Here is a 25,609-nt window from a genome sequence, read left to right as displayed (position 1 = left end):
TGAGGGGAAGGGAAAGGGGCTTGTGTGAAGGAGCCGCTCTCTGTGTGGTGCATTAACCCCCCCCTGGCTTAATGTCAAAGTGAAACCAGATATCTCCATAAAGTCATCTAAATCAATTCCAAATGTATAATATGCACCTAATAATCATCACTGCTGCGTCTGATTCACTTTTAGCCTCTGCCGCTGTGCAGCACACAATTTCACTCATTTTTAAATTACCTTTTGATGCTTTTAAAGTTAAAACACTATAGAGTCTAGAGCTGCATGTTAGAAATCCCACCAGTTAATAATCCAGCCATAGACATGGGACATAAGCAGTGTTGGCAGTAAAACACAATCAACAAAATGTAGGTTGAATATTAAAATGCACTGTAGTGTAACGCTCATATAGCTTGGATGCTGTAGAAACACATACATGTACTCAAACAATACAATGAATATGTGCAAATGCTCTCGTTTTTGTATTTACAAAAAAACTAATTAAGAGCAAGATAAAGATGCAAACTATATACATATATTAGCATCCTGAGCTAGGACTCAGGATCATGACAAAATCTACTCTGCAAAGACAAAAAAACACCACAAGCAACCTTTTCAGAAGGTAATTGGAAAAGAAAAACAATTAAAAATGAAAAAAACATTGCTGCCCTCACTTTATGTGCAGTTAAACAAATCATTAAGAAATTATTTAAAGCTTTAAATCTGCCTGAAGCCAGTTTTCATGTAACTGCATGGAGGAGTCTCGTGATGGAGGCCGTCCAGAGACATATAATGACTCTGAGAGTGGAGCGACTCCAGTCACCTGGGTGAAATCAACTCTGAGTGTGAGACAATAAAACAATAAAAGCATTCAAGGGGATACAAACTTTTTACAGGGTAAAAGCCGCAGCTGATTAGAATCTATTTTTGGAAGGCACTCCTTCAGTATGTTGTACTTTGACTCTAGATGTCGTTGTGTCATTGATTAAATAGGTCAATTACCATCCTCCATATATCATTTGATCCTCTGCTGTCATTGCTCATTTTGTAACCGACCTCTTCAAATCTGTATTTCCATCTTCAGGGGGATACTTCCCCGTGGTTGCTCTGAAAGGAAATGTATTTGATTAACCTGGGACTGGAAATGCATTTTAATTTGATGCAACTCTCCAGAGTCTGTGGCTTCCTGTTACGATGCGCACCGCTAAAATACAGCAGATAAGTGCGACATGTTTCCCTGAGGGCACTGGTTGGCTCCTATTAAACACTTAACCAGTGGTGTTTTATCGATCAGCGGTTATCTTGCCTCCACTTGAGCCAATAGCGCCCGAAACGTCCGCACTGTATTTTAGATTTAAATGATTTAGGCGACGCTTCTATTGATCACAGCTCACAATAAGTGCAACTGCAGCACTCTAAGTAGCCACTGTAAAATCTATAATGCTAAACATTTTGCATGGGGAGAGCACAGAGGCTGTTGGTGCAAAATTGAATTTGAAGTCAGGGCCTGTGCTGTGCATCTGGGGCCCTGAGCAGGATAAGTTTGAAGTGAATAGTCCAGCTTTTTAAAACACTTATTCATTTTAAATCTGATAGTTTAAAGCATTGTCTTAATCATTATTTAAAAATATGCATAAGATCAGTTTGAATCCATGTTAATTTTCAAACCTTGTTGTACTTGTATGAATTTGGGGGCCCCTGGTGGTTGAAGGGCCCCTGAGCAGCTGCTTATTGGATTCATAGAAAGGGCCGTCTCTGTATGTAGTCGTAAGTGTTAAGGATAAACACGGTTTAACAAAGGGCATAAGCTCTTCAGAGACAAATATGTGGAGATCTAATGGGAGACGTAAACAGATTTGTTGCTAAAAATAAAAATCAATATGTTTGATATATCACCGAGTCTGGTTTATCTTTATTAATTTCTGTACTTACACGTAGATTCCAGCGCATGGATGAAGGCAATTATCATTTCAAAGCAGAAATAGTCTTAAACCAAAAAGAAACATCCCTGAGTAATTTGTAAACACTTCATTAAACACATCCTGATCAATTTAGTTTGTGTTCCTGCTCCTTTCTGTATTAGCAGACTGCATCTGGCCGCACTCTCTGCACTGATTTGGGCTCTATTCATTTTCCTGAAGTGAGTCGCACGGTTATTACACCTGTTCCAATCCATCTTAATTTGCCTCCAGGGTCCGTTCTCCTCTCCTCTCCTGACGCACAGTCTTTTTAGAGGTGCCTTGCAGAGTGTCAGCTTTTAGTGTTTGCTCCTGTTATCCGACAGCATTAGCTTTCACAGTTTAAATAGCTTTAGCGGCAGCCGGGTGTCGCCCTGTCTGTCACAGCAGGAGAGGAGACGGCGTCTGGGTTTAGAGCTCTTTTCTTTTTTTGGCTGACAATCTTCTTTATTTCTGTCAACATGCTTCTTATCCAGGCGTAGCTGCTCTTCAGAGAGAATGTCACTGATTTGTGGGGTTTTAATAATCGACTGTTTCTGTGGCCTTTTTTTTTTTATGGATCGTATTGATCGAGGTTCATTTGTATTGCAGTCGCCTTTTGTTCAGCACAGTGACAACGTTTGTCTTGTCGTGCACGACCGGATCTCCTGTCAGTCATCCTAATATTTCCTTAAACCTGCCGCTCTGCTCGATTTACTTCATTCTCAAACAGCCTTGAGGTGTCAGACGTCGTCCTCTTGCACTAATGCTGACTCTCAGATATTTGATTGCACTTCATTTCTGTTATTTCAGATTTGGACAACTCTCCACTCATCCGACAAATGCTGCGCTCGTCCAAGCCTGAAATTAAAATGTAGTTTTCACCTGTCAAAAGTAGTGTTGGATACAAACTGCATTTCTGCTTGTTTTTATGATCTCAGTATTGTGAAAACACTATAAATCGACAGAACACTGCTTCGTGGTTCATGATTCAAGTGGCTCTGAACGGTTCAGTGACACTTTGATAAATCTGTCTTCTGTTGCGTTTGCCAAACAAGGATTTCTTTGTTGTGAAATACCTCTGATTTCTATTTTTAAACACTTCAAATCCCTGCGTGTCTGGTTGCTATCGGGAATGTCCCTGACGACGGAGGAGGACGTTTAATGGCGGGGAATTGCCATGGAAACCAATGAGGGATGCAGCACATCAGACATTTAACAGTTTCCCTCATCTTGTTATGTCACCAGCCTCCGTTTGTTTTCTTACATAATGTGTGTTAGCGTCTGAGAGGGAAAAATAAATGATAGCAGATGTCCCTTATTTTGTCATGGTATTAAACCAAGTCACCTGTTCCGATGCTTCATTAGAAAAGATGAGCGACGAGACAGTTGACGTCTTGTGATGCAGACATGGGCGTCTGTGGGTGTGAAGGTTTTCTCTGCACTGCTTGAGATCTCAAAATAACTCCACAGCGTTATACTGTGTTTTCAATGCTAATTTCGCCGCCTCCCATGGGCTCTCTTCCTGTACAGAGATGTCATTTAACAGGTCGCAGGCTAAGGGGGGGAGGGGGGAGGGGGGAGGGGGGAGTCAGCAAAACACCCGCTTCTCATTTAGAATAAAAATTCCATTTGAAGCCACTGTCTGACATCACGTTATTATCATTGTAATTATCAGTCGCTGAGTTTTACATCCAACATTGGCACTGTAATTATATTCTTGAAGATGAAAAATGATTCTCAGTGATGTTTAAATAGATGAAATTAAAAAAGGGAATATTTCTCTTTTTTACCTTTCTAGAAAGTTGAATCTTTACAAGCTCCTCTCTGTCAAAACACATAAATGCACATGAAGTAGAAACCTGAAAATAGCAGGGTGTGTGGACGGCAGTGTCTACTCTGCATTGTCCGACATGTCGGCGGGCATCGATCGTACCATAGACGTTTGCTGTCAACATTTTGGGGCTAATTAATGCGATGCAAGTGTGGTGCATGACCAAGTGTTGATTCACACCATTAGATCCCATGTAATCACAGTGGAATTCTCACACATAAGCTCACACAGTGGGATGAAAGACACACTTATACACAAAAATATACTCTGATCAGATCTGCAAGCTTCATCCCTAGAGGTCATCTCTGAGGTGGCTTTTCATGTTTTGTGTTTAGCCAATAAGATGCTTGGATATGTCTCTCCAGCTGAGAGAAGGTGACAGTGCAGGTCATTTATATTCCAGCCATTACATCCACACGCTTCTCTCTGACCCCCTGAGCCTCGCCATCCCTCAGAGGTCTAGACCAGCCATTGAATTATGGGGCTGATAGGGACTATGTGGCGTGGGTTGCTTAGCAACCTGCACTGAGTGAGGCGGGAGGCCTGCTGATAGGGAGATTACCAGGGTCCCTGATAAAGTCCTTCCTGCCATAAATGGCTACTTATCCTGGCGCTGTCAGATGAAAAATGTCAGCTAGAAGCTCCTGCAAAACAGGAAGCTCGAGGAATAGAGACATTGCAGGTGCCACACACAATAACTACATTTTATCTGAGCAGGTACATTTCAGTTTTAATCACCAGAACCACAAGAGTGTGCTGGATGTTTTGTTATGTGTCTCTCACTTTGAGCTTTGAAAAGCACATCCCTGGTGAGTATGTTTTCACCACTCTCCTCTTTTCTTCTCCTGCAGACGGGGTGTTTGGAAGGTGCCAGGAGTTGGCCGGTGCACACCTGTACACGTACGATATTTCTCCCTCTGCTCTGCAGCGCCTCAGGATCCTCCTGCAGAAACTGGCTCACAGAGGTACATGCTGCCTGTTTGCTTGTCCGTCTCTGTCCGTCTCTCTCTGTCTCTCTCTCTGAGTGTCCTACTTTCCTCTTTGACAGCTTTTATCAGTCGCTTACAGGGCTCATACAGCAAATGCTTGTCAATAGCTATTGTGTGAAGCAAGCCAAATAAGCCAAGCTGTCCCTTTGGCTAGCGTGGCACACCACCACTGAGTGTGAACAGGAATTATATCAGGCCATTGTTTTGCAATCATCGCCTAACTCCAGCAGCCAATCTAATCGCTGTGTATGCTGTAAGGACGTTTCGAGCTAATTTTGTGGATGAGTAACTGTGAGGTGTGCAGTATAATCACATGAGACAGTCTCTCCTACTCAATCAAGAGCAGCTAATGTGCATCTTTAGGGAGATAAGGCATCTAAAAAAACACATCTTTGCATCGGAGGTAACAGTTAAACTCATTAGGAATGAAGTTTAAGCAGGAATTTAAAAAATCGTGGTTCTAGTTTCACTACCTGGAGCCGTGCTGAGTTTCCTTTTTGCCAACACAGGTTGTAAGAGTCTCATCTCATTGATTATGTCATGCCTGGTTCTGACTGTGGTGAACAGAGCCTCCTCGTGCTGATGGCTCTGAGTGAACAGACAGAAGTGAGTGGAGCCTCCAGACAGTCTGCTGATAATACTCATTTGCTGCTGACCAAATGGCTCTGGCAGTTTAGTAACAGTATCCTCTGCCCATGAAAAAACAGAACAACAGTTAATATAACATATGACCCAAATGATGACCTTTTATTTTATGGGCCTATAATTTCTGTCTTTTTTTATTCTCTTTTTGTTACAGATACAAACAAGTCTCTTTTCTTGTCCTTTCCCCCTTTTATACGTGAACAAGACACAAGATAAAGTAAACTATATGAAAATAGACCTCCTCCATACATACCTATTCACTCTCATCCATAACTACTTCGTATAGTTCATATACATTAAGTTGAATAATACAAATACAGGGTTCAGATTTCTAATTAATTAATTGCTAGTGTAACCTAGAAACCATATGCACATAAGAACATCTGAAAAATGCAGACAGTTTCCAAGACAAAATAAATAATGGATGGATATTTATTTAGGATTAAATGTTCTTTCAAGGGAAAATCCTCTCAGTCAATAATCTTTCCTCTCAGTCAATAATCTCTCGTAAACTCTAAATGAAGTGTTGACAAAAGAGGAGTCTATATTTTTCTTTGTAATTAGCACCAGTAACAATTTCAGGAATTGTCAAATCAGTAAAAATGTTTTTACAAAGCAAATTATTTTCCCTCTGTATTTTCTCCATATTCAGCAGCATGTAACTGCAGCTCTGAGCCACCAGGGGGCAGTAGACACCTGTAACTCATACCGTGACCACAAACATCAGCCCTCCAAACATAATTGGCTTTGCAGGCCACTCTGAGCTTAATATCTTTTAACAGGCGTGAACCAGTGGTGAAAATCATTAAGAGTACGCAGTCGTCCAGAGGAAATCAAAAAAAAAGAAAAAGAAGTGGGAGAAAAAATGTGCAGTGATGAATATTAAGCCGGGCGAGACCACACATTCATTCTAATTACTGTGTGGAAATAAACAAATGAGAGGGAGCGGGATGAGAAGAGATCCAGTGTGTAATTCTGTCCCCGCTCCGTTTGAAGAGGTGTTAAATCCTTTCGATGCTTCTCATCCTCTGACCTTGTGTTTTTTCTAGACAACCGTTTACAGACGCCGCAGACATGACATCATCACTTTGAATCATTTCTGTCTTGTACAATCACATCGACGGACAGGAGCATTATCTCCGGACGGTTCCACAATGCACCGTTAATGCTCGCCAGCCACGTTATTCTTATCGGTTCAGCAGCTATTGAGGTGTCATCTTTGAAACGCAGGGGAGCGGACGGGGTTGTTGAGACCATTGTACTGTAGCCTAAATTGAAGATATGAAGGGGGAGGGGGAAAATGGGGGAGGAACATCAATGGGATTGATTTACAATCCTCTTTATCTTTCATCGGAGACGCAGGTAGAAATCACACAATCTCTGCTCACTGCTCAACACCAATGTCATTCAGATCAATAGAAATTGACCCTGGTACAAAAGGGCTGCGGCTTTCAGAGTTCAGTGTCTCCATTGGCAGAGCAGATTGTCTTGGTATGACATGTTCACCACAAGGGCCGTCTGAATGCAAGGTACTGTCATCCAGCTGCAAATGACTTTAATATCACACAGCACCCAAAGACAAGAGTCTTCACTGTGTGCAGCCGTTGTGTCGTCTACTCTTAGGGTACGGTTCTGCTAAATATGTGTGCGTTGACTGCAACCGTACGGAGATAGACACAGGAGCTAACTGCGGTGGATTGATTTAAAGTACAATATATTCAAACAATGGAGCCTTTAATTGACCCTCCCCTCAAACCCCTCGTCCGAACGGCGACTGTCCAATCATAGCCTAGCAACTGTAACTAGGCACATGAAGTCTGTCAATCTTTGGATTCTCTGCATGTTTGAGCACCGTGCACGGGGCTGAAATGAAAGAAATACTCTCTGCTGCATTTTAAGAGGCTGGAGGGTGGTGTGTGTGTTTTTTAGATAAAAAACGAGAGCACATCTGTAAAACTGTGAAGGAGGAGCTTAACTGTGCTTAGCTTTAATGTATCTGCTCAAATGTAAACTGCAAATATTAGCATTCCTGACTATCTCTCTACCTTGGAAATAGCTTCAATGCCAGGGTGCATGTTATTAAATTAGCTAATCACAATATTAACTGTTAAGTATATTAACCATGTGGGAATCCAGATGCTACAATATCAAGTAACAAGTGGTTCTTGTCCAGCTCTTCAGGTTTACACACAGTCTTTTTCTATTGTAAAAGTGAGACTACTTTTTAGTTTTATTATTTCTGAAATGCTTAAGATGGTAGAAAAGAGTAAAGGGACAAAGGAGCTGAGCTACACCGGCAAGTCAATGTCCAATGGGCCATTGGGTTCGTAGGAATCGTTATGATCCCTGACCAGAGTATTTTTAAAGAAAGGAGTCATAACATAAAGTTCATTCTGGTTCTCTTAGTACAGAGGGAAATAACACAAATATGTCAAAAACTAAATAAATCCATAAAGTAAGCAAACCTTGAAGATTTCAATATGAATAATTACTCTCCTCTCCTCCAGATTTTTTTGATTGACACCAAAACAACACTCAGTCCTGAAGCCTTGGCTCAACAAACAATAACTTATAACTGATGATTATTAAAACCAAATGTTATTTTCGTTTTAAAAACTAAAGTGACACAACTAATTCTTATATGTATATATATCTTATTATGAGTTTTTCATTTATTTGTGTTAAACCTCACATTATACTCCAGATTTCAAGTGTGCTTCCTCAGTCACAGTAAATGAGTTTTGTGTTAACACAAAGCTTGACAGGTGTAGCAAGAAACAAGAACTGAGTTTTTTTCCCCCAAGAAAAACTGGTTCATGTCATATTTACGCTTTCGAGCTCATGAGATCAGAAAGAATCACGTCAAACTGCAACAATAGCGCTGCTGATCCACCACGTTAAACTACAGTAACCTGCAGTCCATTGACCTCCTGACCTTGTGCAGAGCTGCAGATGCTCTCGTAGTACAGACAAGTCAAGTACGATGATGATGCATCGTGACATTTGCATTAGCTCCATTGACAGGATTCGTCAGTCAGGGAGGAGAGTCAGTGACCATGAACTGACATCATGTCACTCCAGTGCTACTGAAACTACGTTACTCACGGTCGTGTTTCGCCTCCTGCACAAACTGACTTTCTTTGACGGACAAGCAACACAAACTAATATTGTTCATCCTCATATTCTGCCCTGTCTGTTCCTCGACAACCTTGCTAGATGGTTCTGGAAAGAATAGATACACTGACTCTTTTAACAAGCCAAGTGAAAACGTGAGGACTTATAAGGGAAAGAAGAAAGCTTTCATTGAATCATCCTGTGTGAGTCCAGATATGTGAAGAAGGCAGATTTTGTTCTTTGTAATCCTTGTAGAGGTTCATCAGTTGGTTTGCAGTCATGGCAGACGCTGACTGCAGGTCCTGAGAGGAACTTCACGGCACTCAACAAAGAATACGATAGCATCCTCTCTGACCTGCTGGGTGGGGTCAGCCATTACAAACTCACACTGTGCAGCTGCACTTTTTAAACCCACATAACTTAAGTTGAGTTTAAAGCAGAACTCCAAAAATGTTAAATATGTTGCGGGTGTAGAGAACAAGGAGTGTTTTGGTTTCGATCATCAGCTGTATATAAAGATGGATCCTGCTGACCAGAAGTGAAGCCAAAATACTCCAGATACAAAAGCTGCCATCTTGCGACTAAGACATCATTTGGAGCCAGAGACGTAGCTGTGATTGGGGGATGGAGCCGCGATGGCGAGGTCCTGTAGATACACAGGCTCGGCCAATTGTGTCAATCTCAGCTGTACTTTGACTTTTAATGTGGTCCATGTCCCATCAGCTAACATGGAGGAGTCAGGGTTAAGGCAGGGTAAAGTAAAGAAGAATTTGTTTTTCCTTTTGCTCCAATTATTTACCTCAAACTGCTGAAAGAATATGAAATGACATTTAAAAAATACACACACTCTTTTGGGGGGTGCCACACCATTGCACTGTGGATTTAATTCACATCTCATATTTGGATTGACACGTTTAATTTGGACTAATTAGACAGAACTTGCTACTAAATTATTCACGCCCTCTTCCATTAATGCCGTTAAAATCAGTCGGTGGACAGAAGTAAAGGAAAAGGGGAAAATCTGCATTTCAAAAACAGCAGATGAAACAACAAGACATGTCGACAGGATCCCATCTAATAGGCTTGGAATATTTAGGAGGGCCCTTCTCTCTCTCTCTGGAGCTCGGAAAATAGACACGAAGCCAACAGAAATATCTTGCTTGTTTGAAAGCTGTTGCGTTAATGGCAAGGCGTTAATTAACCGAGCCATGTGCCGCAGACAGCGCACCATCCTTAACAAGCAAAAACTGGCACTTAGCGATGGAACCTGCTCTTTCTCTGGACCTACCAATGAATTTGCATGACATTTAGCTCCTCAGTGCCAGGATAATCAGCTGAGGGGTTGATTGAGAGGAATCCAACTGTAAAGGCCCCACCACTTTTCCTCCTGACTTTTCCTTTCACAAACTGCTCATTTTGATTCTGTAATTTGCGCTGGTGTGCCTTCTTCCCTCAAGTGAGCCCATCGCAGACTCTCAAAACATGGTATGTATGGAAATGAGTGTATTCCCCAGGAGAGACCGGGGATAGAGGTGTCACACTCAATGAAGCTGTTGTGGCACCATCGCATGTTGACTCTGAACCCATTTAACCGGCTGCAGTTAAACACAGGTAACATATGGATCCTTCAGGGCCCAGGCCAGACCCGCTTTCCCCATCATGACTGATGATGGCGTAAATGATCATCAACGCGTTAATATATAGCAAATATACAGCACATCGGGTAAGCCACGGGTAGTTAACTGTCATTGTTGTACGGATGGATGGCCGAGCTGCGTTCCAGAACACTGACAACATACGCTGCTTTGTGCTCCATTCAGCGCTGCCAAGAATGACTGGAGGCATCTGTAGCTGCTCTGCATTGCTCAGATCCTCATCTGGTGCTTATGAATATCTATGAGAATACCCGGTGTCTATGGGTGACAAACCAGGCTAATGAAGACATTCTGCAGTGTTGGTGCTCTCATTCCTGCATGTATTCTTACTCAGGCTAGTAGTTTATTTTTATTAAATATGTCCACATCATTAAGAGCAGCATTGTTTCATGATGAGTTTGGCTAAAAGTGAGGAATGTGGCAACTCCGAATCAGAGTGTGCGCCACAGCATAATTACTTTCATTCTGTTCAAGCACTGAAAAAATGTCTCTGTGGAATGGAAGTGTCATCAGTGAACATCTTGGCTCCTTAAAAGAAGTATAATATCTGAGGTATTTCTCTGCTCTTTGCCGGTGGAATGCTGTGCCTCTTGGCTCACTGGGAATGGGGCCATGCTTTGGGTATTTTTTTTTTTTTTTTTTGCTCGGGTAGCTCCATCTGGTCCTGGCATCGCCAAGCTTTGCCCCTGCCCAGGAGTTCTGCATCCCAACTATGTGTTGGCAATTAGCAGAAATGTTGGCAAGGCGTCCGGCTGCAGTGTGACATTCTCCCTGGTGTGTTGACTGGATGTGCCGTGTGTGTGTCTTTGTATACATGTGTCCATACATGTGTGCTCATGGCTTCCCAGTTTGTGTGCTGCAATCGAAGCCCTCCTCCTCTGCCATTACGATTCACCTTAGCTGATTTGTACATTTCGTTCAACCCATAATGCAACAGTAAAAACAATGAATCAAAACTTACCTAAAAGTTTTCAACCCTTCCACTACTTTTAATGATATTTTGGAGTGATATTCATTTATTGACATAGACGACCAAATAGCTGAGCAGGAGCAGGATCTTTCAGAGATATGTGTTTTCATTTTATGGTCAGATATCAACTATATTGTATTTTCCCTCCCAGAATTTTATGTCGATATCATAGCTTTAAGTAAAAGTCAATTTATCCTTCTCTGTTTCTACTAGTGATTTGTTTTCATCAATCAAACAGAGAAATAATCATCACATAAATCAATTAATACATGTCAGAAAAACATTCTCAGGGTGAAGCTTTATATCTTTGGATATATGAAAACATTCAACTCGGAGCAATCAAGCTCTACTCCATATATTTTCCCTTTTACAATCTCTTTCCAAAATGAGAAAAAAAAATAAGTCCAGAAAATGAAAAAAAAAGGTCACCCATTTTTAACCTCACTGCCTTCAGCAGAACTCCTTTATATACATTTCAATTTTAGAGTAAAAAAGTATTGTATTATTATTTTCCAGGACCTTGAGCTGGTATTCATATTCTGACTTTCTCATATATTATTCAAATGATCCTCACTTATCTCCAGGCTCTGTTTCTTGTCTTCATTGAAGTAGTTTCTGACCTGGACCCTATTTAAAAAATTTTTTTTATTTTTTTATTTTTTTAAAGCTTAAAGCTGAGAGTTTGAATGCCACCTTGTTTTTTCTCCCAGGTCTGACATGGCAGGACGACATCACTCAGCAGGTTATCTCCAGAGAGCTCTCCAAACTGAGGAATGTCCCCCTCCGCCATCAGGCCACGCCTCTGAACCCCTCTGACCGCCCGAATGCCTTCAGCAGCTCCAGAGACAGAAAACTGAGGCCTGCGCAGGTGGAGCTGAGCAAAAACCTTCAGCGTTACCTGACGGGTCTGGGCTTCCTGCCTCAGGCCGAGGTGGACGGACTACGAGAGGGAGCCAGAGTTCAGGTAAGACGCCTTCTCGCTGTAGACTTGTCGCAATTGCTGACATTTGAGGGGCACAGGGATTTTTCATATTAAGTTCAGTTTACTCTTCTCGGTCTGTGAGAACAGTTGTATATCATCTTCTGTGGCCCTGGTTGATGAACCCTGTTGATAATGTCAGGGTGAACTTAGCTGGGACTTACAAACTGGTGGTGTAGCAAGACCACGTTTAAAATCTATCTTTGACAGGAAGTTACTGGAATAACTTCTAAAGAAACTCACTTCAGTTAAATGTCACAGTCTAACTGCTTGGTTAGTGATATACAGTAGAATTTAGGTCCAAGGTTAAGGCTATAGATATTGTTCTACACTACATAAGTACACATAACAATAAAAAGCACATTTCCTCAGCTACATTATAGAAGGGCCTCTTCATATTCATGTTGAAAAAGAGTCAGTCTTTTCCCGGGGTCGCCCTCACGTCCCTGCTTTGCTTTTGTTTCTCGCTTTCTGCCCCCCCCCCCCCCGTCTCCCGCTGAGCAGGGACCCTTTTACACAAAGATCTTCCATCACCTCTTTACATTATTCAGTCCTCATATTTAGGTTGGAACCCCGGCTTTGTGTGAAATGTGCTCAGCATCCTTCATAGGCGAGCCGCGTCCTGCTGCTGTGTCAGTGCCACCATAATGCAAAGTTGAAGAGTTCAGGACCTTCCTTATTGATGAGATGAGGCCCTTTGTTGTGTAGTGTGATGGAAAAAGGCAAAGATTGTTTGCTTGAATGGCAGCGCACCCCCCGTCTCACTGTGCTAATGCCATTATGGCCTCACAGTATGCTTGGAAAGACTGACATTTTCTCTATATACATTTGAAGGACAGAAAATGGCACCAAGGGAGATAGCTAGTATTAGTGCTGCAGCAACATGGATAATAGTGTTGCTCAGTGGATCGGATATATACATAGTATTCTCAATTCAAGCATGGGCTCTTATAATTCAGACAAGAAGATTTCTCTCCCTCGCAGAGAAGAAGGAACAAATTCACAGATTTTAGTGCCAACTGCAGTGCTGAATGGTTAGAGGGCCTCTACACACCTGTGCACCAGTGCATCATGTTGTAATACGATGTCACTTAGAAACTCATATGGCCAACTTTGAAATCAGATGACTCATATATTTTTTTCTTCTCAGATAAGGGATTGCTGCTACTTTTCTGACGGGGTGGATATGCATTTAAAGTTTGTTGTGTGTTGTGGAAATGCATGAAATTACACTTTGAGTGACACTATCTCATCTTTGATTTCCATAATGCAATTTCCAAGGGCAGTTGTCTTTGATCTAGAATCCCTATTCATATCCTGTCCTGTCTAGTCGAGCCCAGGTTGCTTCTCTTTTTATACCGAAGCCTGTCACAACAATGCTGACCCAGTACAACCCGTTTAATGTTCTCATAGGAGGAGAGAAAAACTAAAGGTTGAATATTTATCGTATGAATTTTGTCACTTCAGTTTTGCAGCAATGAATGAAATAAGACAAAGACTCCACAGCTATACTAACTAAATGCTAATGTCAGTGGGCTAGCATGTTTAGTGTTAGATTAATCATTAATTTAATAATGTTCAACCCTCAAAAATCCAAATATGTTCATATTGACATCTCATCAAAGTAAAACTACAAACGAGATGTTCATTTGAACAATCATTTGAATAATTGGTTATAAAAGAAGTGTAAAAGTTATTTTTGATATTGAATAATTAACCAGTCATTGCCGCTGTATGTGGCACCATGATAATTCTTCCATGTCTCACTAAAATGAGTTAGAAAGATTTTAAGCTTTTAAATTGATGTTCACAAATAAATTCAGATGGGTTTAATTATATTTAATGCTTAGCAGCATTTAATGGGCTGTGTATATATGCAAACACAGCTGGGTCCCAATATGAGCCCACACCATCATCAAACTTTAAAATCTACTTTCAGGACCTGTGATGCAGATGAAGGTCACAGAAGCACCTGTCTTCTGATACGTCTCTGCTCTGTGATTGGTCTATCACTGTCCAATCACATTCAGGTGTCAAAACCAAACTTCAGCATCACAGAGCATGGGAACTTTCAGTGCTGAGTTTTACACACAGGGGCTGTCAAGAGATAGAAATAAAAGCGCTTATATTTTTTGCAGTGTCTTTGTGTAACTATATATAGTTTCTAGTTTTTTCTACAAATACAAATATGTTGTACATATGTGCAAACATTTATATTTATTTTACAGGTACACATCACTAAAACTACAAACTTTACAAGCTCAAATCTTTTATACCCCTAATTTGAGCTCATGTCATTACCTGTAGCATGGCTATAAACATGGTTGTAAACATGGCTAAAAAATAGTGCCTGAAATTTTAACATTGTTTTAAATGTGCATGTTTTGTTGAAGAATGAAGACATCAAGTCTGATGGGTCTTCGGAGCCCGGCTGGCCAAAACCCCAGCAGGGCTGGAAGGAAACCACTGTCTACAGCCTTCAGAAAGGAGCCGAACATCCTCCTGTCACCAAAGTCTTTACACAGAGTGGAGAGGGCAGGCACCCCAAGCTCAGTGCAACCTTCTCCAACCAAGACCAGGGAAGGAGCAAGCTGCTCTCCAGTCATCTAGAGCGGCTTCTTGCCGAGGCACCAGTTGCTCAGCAGGCCTCCCCGGGTGCAGAGGCTTCCTGGCCCAAAGGAAAACTCCATTACCTGAGTTACATCCGGCCGGCTCAGAATGAACAGGCAAAGCTGCAGCCTCAGGAGGCTTTTGGCTCCAAAAGCCAGATGCCTAATCTTGACAGGCTGCTGTTCAAGGCCGGTACAAACCGACTGGGTGCCAAAGAACCTCTTAGTGTCATGGATGGTAAGATCAGCATTAAAGCTTGTTCATAACATTTATATAAGCACCACAATAATTCATTTTTGATTATGGGAAATTCTGTTTAAATGCAGTTTTTATTTTGGATGGTCATTCTTCACTTCTTTCCCATCCAGAGCGGTTCATCCAGAATGTTGTGAATCAGTTGGGAAGGCACAGCATCAACATAGAGGCTTTAATGGGCAAAGACCTGGACCAGCTGGCTGAAGTCATCACAGGAGCTCTGCAGGAGGTGGACGAGCAGCAGCCCGCCGTTGGGGCGCGGCCAGGGGAAGGAGTTGCTGTCTCCAGGGGGGACATGGAAGTCAACATGGAGCCGGCAGCAGATATGCAACTGAATCAAGACCAGGACCTGAAATCAGACAAAGGGCAGGAACCAAACCAGAAAGACACACAGACAATGAAACAACAAGGTGGGTGTGTAAAAAATGAACAATGAGAGTAGCTATGTTTTTCTATCTTCTCGTAGATATAAGACTTTGCAACATTGTCATTTATAAATGTCTAAATAATGCTTTGTTTATATAATCTCCATATACAAGGCTGCCAAATTTATTTCTGAGTCTTTTATTTTGAGTCATAACTGTTTTTTTTTTCTTTGCTAAATACAAAAGAGTGCTTCAGTTTTCACACAATCTGCTCACATTGTGTTTGTTTCCAGGCCAACAAATAGACGGTGCCGACAAAGAGCCCGTTGACAAGGTGAATTTAAAATTACTCTGCTCAACCAACAAATTGGTTTCTCAGGGAGGGAGACACACAAACTTACACTTTATTCACTTTTGAATGCTGCTTCAAAAAAGTGTGATATCAAAGTTGTGCAGACCAGCGTTTGCTTTTAAATTGAAAGAGAAAAACTCACAACTGCTGGTTCTCAGAATATGTCTGGAACTTAAAACATGACAATAATTAAAATAGTTTTGTGCGACATCATGTGTTTAACTTTTAGGAAGAAAGCAAAACCTTTAAGAAATGTACTATTTTACACTACTACACAAATTGAACTATTTTAGTTATTGACATTTCTAATAGATCTCAAGTCGCTATTCAAGTTATTATTCCCTCAGAATTTTGAAAAATCTCTAAAGCAAAGTTTTAAATTGTATTCTAAAGTGAAGTCTTTGATTTGAAACAGCATGCAGCCTTCTTCTCCAAGCTGCTGGACTACCTCAACCTGGAGCCCTTCGGTGATGCTCCGGAGGTCAGCGTCGGCCCACCAGCCCCCCTCCAGAAAATGGTCGGACTGGAGAGCGTCCAGAGCCGGACAACCCAGGGCCAAGTTCCTGTACCCCACCGCTGGGTGGAGAAGACCGTAGTTACGCCTGCAAAAGAGGGCACCACGCTGCGGTTAACCGGTGGTGCGGAGGGCCCAGACGCACACGTGGACTCAGAGATCGAGAGGTTGATGCAGGGGATTCAGGCCCCGGCGGGGAAGAAGCAGCTGGAGGAGCCAGAGAAGAAGGACATGAAAGTCAAAACTCAGCTGGTCCACGTGGGGGTGAAAGAGTTCTCCAGCAGAGGGAAGGACAGACACTTTGGCTACATCATCACCGGAACAGAGTGAGTATGAGGCACACTATTATTATATAAATTATTGACAATACGTTGACAATAAATTTAATTTGTATTAATAAAGCTAAGATTGTTTACTACTTGATATTACAGTGATTACAGTAAAATACAGTGAATTACAGTAATTTAATTTAATCAATGTTGAAAACTAAGAAATGTCACATGATTTTAAACTTTAGTCTATGAAAAATAAACTAGAAAAGAGATAAAGGATTTAGATGAATACAAATAAATAATACATACAAATAATGACTTAAAGTGGCAAAAGACAACCAATAACCTTCTTAGAAATCTCAGAGGTTTGTGAATGGCAGATAGTCGTATCAATAAAGAGCCAGGTTTAGTTATTTACTCATCTAGTAATGCCAACTGAATGTTGGTTTGGTCTCGGAGCTCCTTCCACTGTCAGACCGACCAATGGGACTACCGTGACAAATCCGCTGCTTCAGTGGGCTGCTGGACCATAAAAAAAAATCTATAAAGTTTTTACCAGCACTGTCAGTGTCTTTACCGTGTGTGCCTGTCATTCAGGGGTGCTCATGAGAGCGTGCTGCCCGTGTGTGTTCTGAGATTGGTTTCCTTCACACGGCAGAACAACCCGCAAACCCGGCCGGCCCCAGCGGATAAGTCCCGGGCTGAATTTCTGTCACGATGACTCTCTCCATTGGAGTGAATGCCCATCTGATGTTCTCTGTTATTTTACCTCTGTTTCTGTCTTCGCCTTCTTTGCCTCTCAATAGGACTCTACTAGAGTTCCTCTGGTTGTTCAACCGTACACCTCCACTGTGCTACCTTCAGCTAATGGGGAAAACAAAAGTAGAGCCTGACCAATATGGATTTTGGGGGGCCAGTGTTCATACTGATATTAGGGAGTTAAACATTTCCAATACCAATATAATGACTGATGCATATCTATATAAGAAATTGGCAATGTTCCCTAAGATGTTTTTCAAACCCTTATGATGAATAAATGTAATTGAGGCTTGATATTTGACAGGATTACACTTTATTATGAATGACAATAAGTAAAAAGAAAACACAACCATATAAATAGAGGTTGAATAAAGAAAAGAAACATTTATATGTAAAACATAAACATGATTGCACATCTTCTCTGCATTGTTCATTCTGTGAAGTATACGTTTTCATATCTGCAAACATTGATACCAATATCTCTGTGGAAGACTCATCGGCTGATTTCTATTGGCCAACTGATAAATTGTTTGGGTTACACTCCTCCTGTTTGGTTGTGCAGTGACGTCCTTCCTCTGTAAAGCAACCTTTGTTTTTACCTGAAATTCAGGGTTCGCAGTTTGGACTGCTTGTATTCAGATTCAGTAAAGTCAATTAATCAAGAAAGTTTAATCTGACGGTCAAAACTAGGTGTTTGTTAATTAAAATTTTAGAAGAATTGTCTTATTATTATTGTTCATGTGTTGTTTGGTCTGTTTCCCTGTCGAGCTGTGTCCTCGGATAGATGTAGGAACGTTGCAGACAAATTTGGGCTGTCCATTTTGCTGTGTATGACATTGAACTATGCTGAGTACTTAACTTTATAACATTTATTTAAAGTAAATAAAACTTGAGAGAAAACATCAGTGCAGTGGTTTTTGAAATAGAGAGACACGCTGAAGTAGCTGTCCAGGGCAACGTTACACTTTAGACTCTGTGAACTGCATTTATATCAAGTGTGGCTCTGTTTTACCCTGTTTTCAGTGCATTAGTCTACAGTATGTCAGCAACCTCTACTACCTTCATCATTCTACTTGAAAATCTACAGTATATTCAAATAGCATCACCAACAACCTTGTAAAAGCCACTCTCTCATGCTTAAGTGGTTATTATGTGGTTCATGGCTGCTTCGTGTTACGGTTTATTGCTCCGCTCGCCGTTTGTGAGGCGTGCTGTTGGACCTGTTTCATTTGACATCCCTTAATACCTAGCATATGTCCCCTTTGTTCACTTACTTAAAACTGCCTCTAAGAGACCTAATTCCTGTCAAAATCACCCACGTATTCACGTCTGAATGGAAAAGGATACAGTAGTTTGAAATCCTTAGTGTGTGCTGCACCTGATTACAATAGCAGGGATGATAAATCCCTGCGTGTGTGGGTATTACTCTGCTGTATTACAGCTTTAATGATAATACTTTGTCAGGAAGGGTAGCCAAGTTCTCTCTCTCTCTCTCGCTCCCTCTCTCGCTCACCTCTCACTCAGCTCGGGCTCAGCAAAGATAAGTTCCTATCGACTGTGTCTTCGCCCCTGGCTCTCTCTCAAATCCCTTTATGGCGTTATCAAGTCTGGTGTCAGTGGGTTGTCCTTCACCTGTGAAAGAGACGCAGGCTCATAAAGCTGAGATGGGTACAGTCTTCGTCACCTTATTGCCACACATATAGAAACTCAGATTAAGACGAAAACACACAATAAAGGCAGGTATGTGCCAAGGGAAGGAAATAGGTCACCTTCTGAGTGAAACATCTTCACCTCCCTCTCCACGTCTACCCTCAGCCCACCTAACAGACGCCTATAGTTGGCCTATAGAGGCGTCAGCTGCAGACCTCATGATTGCACGGTTGTTATCCCCAGCTGCTTCGCACCCTGCAGTGAAGCTACGCAAACCTGCTTATCTGACAGCTCCTGACATTGTGGTGGTGGAGGTGGTAGTGGCGGGGGGGTTGTTTAGGGAATAGGAGGGGGGAGGCTGTAGCGTGTGTTTGTGTGCGGAGGGCGAAGTCAAAAGGTATATGGGAGAAGAAGGGAAAGAGACGGGGAGAGAAATCCAAGGGGAAAAGTGCTAGCATCAACAACCAAGTCACTCCCGGAGCTCTCCAGTTGCTAGAATTACCGCAGAGGGATGCAAAACGTGTCTGGAATTGGTTTGGTGAATCTTTAACTTTCAAAAAACCCTCAAAAAGTGGAGGAACAAAAAGAACCACCCACTCCCTTAAAGGTGGAGTGAATCAGCCAGGACACTGTTTTTAAGAGGGAAGCGACTTGAATGTGGAAGCTACAAATCTCAGCATTAATATTATACCTGTATTAAATGTGAAATGAAAAAAACCCATATATAATGCAACTGGTAAACTGCCATATCTCTACAAGAAATTCCAACAATGCCTCATTGTGATCCCTGCCTGGATTGTTGCATGTCACCTTGCAGTCACTTGGCAGTCTCAGTGCTTCCAGGTTAAGCTGTCAGCAGTAAAGTAGCTTTGTGTGTGTGTTTGTGTGTATGCCCTTCTCGTTTCCTCCATCCAGCGCGTTGGCCCGTAGATTGCCTTTGTTTGGTCTATTTCCTTGGCGATTTACTCTCCGAGTGAGAGAGCAGCCGCGGACTGAGCTGAGATGAGGCATGGCTTTATCAGACCACCATTACACTTTACCTCCATTCCATTTGCACCTTATTATTCTCATCTCACTGTGAGGGCGCGTGCATGCCGTGCCCTGGTGTTTGTGTACTCTGTCTCATCATGTTTTACTTTGAGCGTGCGTGCGACAGACAAAAAGTGAATGTAGGCGAAGAAGAAGAAAGATGAGAGAGGGAAAGGGAGGGAAAGGCGCGTACATATGATACAGCCATTACACCTCATGCAGGTTCCATTTGCACCTTATTGTTTGTCTCATTGCTGGAAAAAAGCAGGTGATTTACTGAGCCTGAAGAAGCAGCTGATCCCTTTTCCCTTGGCACGCCGCTTTGTGTGTTTGTTTGTGATTGTGCATGTGTGTGCAGGTGTGTGTGCATGTGTGCAGTACATCCATTCAGACAACCGTAGCTTTTGCTTGTGTGCAATGACCCATTTGTGGGTATGAATTGTGGCACTATTTCCCTAAAAAAATAACATTTTAACGCCTGACTGGCTTTGTGTATCTTGTATGGATATGGACGTCCAAATGTGACACACAGCTGTCTGTGTGTTTCTCCCCCAGCTCCCTCACCACTGACCAAGGCTTGGACCTCATGGAGCGGCTGACGAACAGGCTGAACCTCCAAGCCGCAGACCTCACCAAACTCTCGTACGTACAAACATCCCGTTCACACACTGTCGCAAATCACAATTTACCTGCCATACATTGAATAAAGGATAATTTGCTGCATTTAAAGCAGTTGGAACAGTTTTGTTTTGTGCGTTTTAGCTCAGGGAAACAAAATGAAGGTTGTTCTAGACACAGCAAGGACTGCTTTTGTGGAAATACTGTGCTGCACTGCCAGAGACTGTAGGCGTTTGTTGTTTTTCTGACCTTTTGGTGTGTTTGACTTCTTGCAGTGAGAGAAATCAGGCCTAATTACCTCCAGACACATACTGATGTCTCCATTGTATTCAAAACACCGCCTCACCACTATTGTCACTGTGCGCCTTGTCAAGAAGAGAGCAGTCAAGTCATCAAACGACTCTCGGTTAGAGACAAAGAGAGGAAGAGAGAGCAGGGGAGGCAGCAGTAGATAGAGCTGGATACAGAGACAGTATTCCAGGAGGCGGTTAATATATTAATGAGTAGGCGAACTGTCCTTGAACCCAGCCTGGTTTGTGCTTGTACCGTGGTTCTGCTGCACGTTCGGTGTCAGACCATGTAGGAGGCAGAGGAGATGTGTTCGCCAAAGATCTGACAAGTCTTTCAAGATGCTCCTGCAGGAGAAGTGAAGTCTGGGTGGTTCAGAAACACCCGCAGCATGTGTACACCAAAGCCGGTGAACTGCAGTCTGCGGCTGCTGCGCGACTGTACATAGACTATTCTGCTGTGTGTAATTGCTACAGAGGGAAAACAATGTCAGGCAGTGTTCTGTATCTACTGCTCGACACTGAAAATACGCTCAGTGACCTCAAAATAAACGCAACCACGGAGACGCTCTGATCTCCAGGAGCATCAGGATTTGTCCTCAAGCCGGCACTGATTGAGTTAATGTTGTTGTTACACCTGTCATTTCATATCACTCACACTCAGCCGAGGCACATAATGGTTAATGTGGTTATCTGGATGCCAATGAACAGCCAGGGACATTATTGTACTGTACCATCATGTGGTCGTAGCATTCAGATCAAAGATAAAAGAACAATTAGTATCAAATAGTTCATCAAAACCAAAGTTACTGGACAAACTATGATTTGAACATATATCAGTGTGATGAGCACTTGACAGAAACCATGTTTCAGGAAAAATACTTTTGGTTTACTCCATTCAAATCCACTAACATGGAGGAGACAGGGTTTACTTAATGGCCTATACTGGAGCCTGGCCACCAGGGGGCAATCAAGACCCTTTAGTTTCACTCTTGGGGAGCTGTCATTGTTTCATGCAGTCAACTTCTATGTGCCAGAAGGTCAGACCCAGACTTTTGGAGTTCGACAATATTTTTGAAGCAAATTAATTATCTTTGTAAAATCTGAATCTGCCTGCAATAAAGTTCAAGTAAGGGTGTGTGTGTGTGTGTGTGTGTGTGTGTGTGTGTGTTATGCCAGTTTAAAAGCCACAGGCAGATGCAGCAAATCAAACCTCCACGCTGTATTACACCTCATATTGATAACAGTATTCTGCACCGAAAACAAACACAGAGAATGTCCTCTTTGTCTGGCTTGTTTATATCTCTGTTCTTTTTTTTTTTTTTCTTTTTTACAAAGTAATGAAAGTGCATTCATATAGAAATAGCTGAGACTAGGACGTGACGCAAGTCCATTGTGACTCTCGCTGTGCGGCCGCAGCAGGTGAGTGTTTGAAAGCCTCTGTCTGAACATGAGGCTGCCTGAGTATACGGGAGCTGGGTCAGAGCACGCCGCCCTGCTCCGGGGCCGCTCGCTCACTCTCTCTCTCTCTCTTACTCACTCGCTCTGATGTGCCCTGATAGGAAGACGAGAGAAGAGATACTGAAACATGACAAGAGGCAGGCAGAGAATTTCACACTAAGAGAAAATGAGAAGAGGAGGCTGAAGGCTTCGATGTTGTTGAGATTATCGAATGCTGAAAACAATTATGTGTGAGCTCGCTGCTGCAGTGACCCACAGAAAATATTACTTTTAAAAGAGATACGATTTTTTTCTAGTTTCTGGATGATGATGACGACGATGATGATGATGGTGGTGATGGGTTGGGAATAATATGAGCCCTTTTTCAGATGACGTAAGTGTTTTACTCGTCAGAAACACTAGGGGGAGTGGGACACACACTCACAAGTCCATTTTAACACACAGTCTGTTCAGGCACACACACACACACACACACACACGCCCGGACACCCCCTGCCAATATACACACTCACGTCCCACCAGCCGAGTTAATATGAAGTCCAAGCTTACACATCCGATAACACAGGAGGCAGTGTGACGTCCTCCAGATAACTTATCTGTCATCTAACTTCATCTCCCAACTGTGGCACTGTCCCCCCCCCCCGTATATTTAAATAGCATCCGTGTAGCTTTGAAAAGAAAAGAAAAAAAATCATGTCAGTTCAATTTCAGATGCATCGAGATCCCTGGCAGAACACCTTTGGCCAGCGAGAATGGAAGCCGGGGTGAAGATTGTGGAAATATTGACATTTACGTGAGCAAACAGAGCCCAGGTGAAGGCATTAGAGAAGGACATATTTCTCTCACAGCCACGTTTGTGTGTATTTGTGTGTGATCATGTTCAGAAACGCACTGGTGCGTGGTCGGGTCCGTCTGTCTGGTGGTACTGGCTCACATTTTGCTCCTGGCTGAGCGGGAGTCACTGCCTCTGTGTAGCGGACTGAGTGATGGTGAGTGCGTCTGGGTTGCAGCATTCTGATGAATATCCCTCTGTGTCACACGCTGTGGAGGTACACTAAAAGTCAATGTACACTTTCCAGGCCATAACAGTTCAGACATGATGACGCACTGAAGTGGGTTGATGGGGGTTTGATGTCAAGTGCGATGTTAACTCACGGTATGAGTTCAGCAGGTTGAACTCATTGACTGTGATGTTTTATTTATATATATATATATATATATATATATATAAAATATTCAATTTCTGTCAATAGATGTGAGATACATAAAAATTATTCTCATTGTGTTCCTCATATGAAGTGTGTTCATATGTTACTTTAAAGACTTAATGACTTTAATGATGTTATAGTGTATAGGTCAATAAAACTGCCTCTGTTTATCTTTATTTGATTTAATATTTTTATATCTCTAGTTTTATAAAAACTTAAAATTTGTTTAGTTTGTCCAGTTATGACTACTGTATAAACATGGTGACCACCACAGAGAGGACCCGCTCCTGATGTACAGTATTTGAATATAAAGGATCCATTCTATGGTAAAGAAAACAATAATTCTTACAATTTAGATGAAACATCACCAGGATAATTTTATATATTTAATTTCTGCCAGTAGATCCCTTTCACCTAGATCTCACACACTGAACCTTCAAGTGTCCATTTTGGCGAAAACTCTTGATGAAAGATGCCAGAGATTTTTCATTTCTCTTATATTAGACATTTGAGACTGAACAAAAGATGAAGAGTAACTGATAAAATGCTGATGATCAAAGTGCGGATCCTCAGCTTAGTTAAAAATTCTCACCAATTTGTGCCGTGTTTGGATTTCTCTAGAACGCGTGGTTGAGTATGGAACATTTGTTCACTCATGCAATGTGTTCGTCATCAGTATCAGAGTCGTCTCTGATTTCCTTTTAATTTTGACAAAACTTGAGGAAAAATATCTCACTGCTGCATTCCAGTGTTCAGAATTACCCTGATTGTCCCATTGGGGAACTACAATTACAGCTGGAAATAAGGTGCCATATTTGTTACTGATTAGCCCAGACGGAGTCTTCATCCTTCATGGGGGATGATGTGCTTATTGTTGTCTTCTTTTACTGTGTTTTGAAAAGACGTCCCTCAGCAGGACTATGAAGTCACTGTTAGCTGTAAAGTGAAATTCTCTCTTTTGAGCTTCTTGTTAAATTTGTTTTCACTTGAGACTTTAAGAGGTTTCAGTAGACATGAGTACATTTTTTATTACACATTGCTTCAGTATACACTGTTCTCTTTGTGAATTTCTGCTGGGAGTTCTTTCAGAGTCTGCTGGGGTTGTTAGATTTTATTTCATAGCCAACCTCAGACCTTAAACATTTATCCTGCTCCGGGGAGAGAAGCCTGCAGCTGACTCCTGACCACACAGAGGAGGGAATGGGCACAGGGAGCACAGGCGGGTTATTGTGGGTGAAAAGAAATTAAGTTGTTTAGCTGATGACAGGACTTTGGTCTTTGGCCAATCTCTGCATTCATTGTACAGTTAACCTTAATGTACCTTTGAGCAGTTTTTGTCAGTTTTGGGCGGGTGAGGTGAGGATGGATAAGAGACTCTCATGTCTGTTCCGTAAATATAAGGATACATCCGCTCGTCTGTTTCTTTAGCCGAGCATAAGTTGTGTGAACAGGGCGAAGCGGTTAGTCTGTAGCTGACTGTTTTTCATGCATGTGTGCATGTAACTCTTGGGAAGTAAAGCGAATCTCAAAATAATTATTTTAATTTACAACCTCATACTCCAACCCTGTCTCCTAGAAATTATATACTTCCAATTTGCATCAGCAAATATGATTCGAAGGAAACAATTTTGCACTTTGAATATGTTTTCTATTAGCATGATCATTTAATGTCATTTGGGAAATTGAAAATATGTTCATAGTAAATGCATCCCACACCATGTAATCATTTTCTACCAAAATCTTTGAGGTCAACATGCACTTGTTGTGAAAAACGTGTAATTAAACCCTTTTTATGGTTATGCTCATACAGCACTGGTCTGTTTTAATACAGTAACATGTGATTTCAGACACTCCAAACACCTTTTGTTGAATCCACTGCAATTAATAAATGTAGAGCTTCATTTATCCAAACACACTGCTGCAGAAATTGAAGCAGCAATTCTGTTAAACCAAAATTAAAGTGGGATATTGGCTCTATTGGCAAGACATTTATATGCCTGTGAAAAGCACATTTTCTTATTTTGATTTCCCATCGTCACCAAATACTTGATCCTACTGATTGGATACTTAGCACGACTGCAAAAACGAAAACCTTCAATGTTACCCGTCAATATATTTTCTCCTCTG

General features: G+C 41.8%; 1 protein-coding gene across 1 annotated transcript in view; it reads left to right on the top strand.

Moving 5' to 3' along the window:
* Nucleotides 1–25,609, top strand: part of ptprn2 (protein tyrosine phosphatase receptor type N2) — a 112,233-nt gene that overhangs the window by 16,548 nt on the left and 70,076 nt on the right. The window contains exons 3-9 of the mRNA XM_069512774.1: nucleotides 4,602–4,715; nucleotides 11,834–12,087; nucleotides 14,496–14,949; nucleotides 15,081–15,377; nucleotides 15,626–15,666; nucleotides 16,100–16,524; nucleotides 20,464–20,550. Of these exons, the coding sequence (XP_069368875.1) occupies nucleotides 4,602–4,715; nucleotides 11,834–12,087; nucleotides 14,496–14,949; nucleotides 15,081–15,377; nucleotides 15,626–15,666; nucleotides 16,100–16,524; nucleotides 20,464–20,550 (1,672 nt within the window). The remainder of the gene's footprint in view (nucleotides 1–4,601; nucleotides 4,716–11,833; nucleotides 12,088–14,495; nucleotides 14,950–15,080; nucleotides 15,378–15,625; nucleotides 15,667–16,099; nucleotides 16,525–20,463; nucleotides 20,551–25,609) is intronic.

Source organism: Paralichthys olivaceus, chromosome 17, assembly GCF_024713975.1.
Source record: "Paralichthys olivaceus isolate ysfri-2021 chromosome 17, ASM2471397v2, whole genome shotgun sequence".
Taxonomy (NCBI): domain Eukaryota; kingdom Metazoa; phylum Chordata; class Actinopteri; order Pleuronectiformes; family Paralichthyidae; genus Paralichthys; species Paralichthys olivaceus.
Note: the sequence above shows the minus strand (reverse complement) of the source record. Positions and strands in the feature narration are given on the sequence as shown.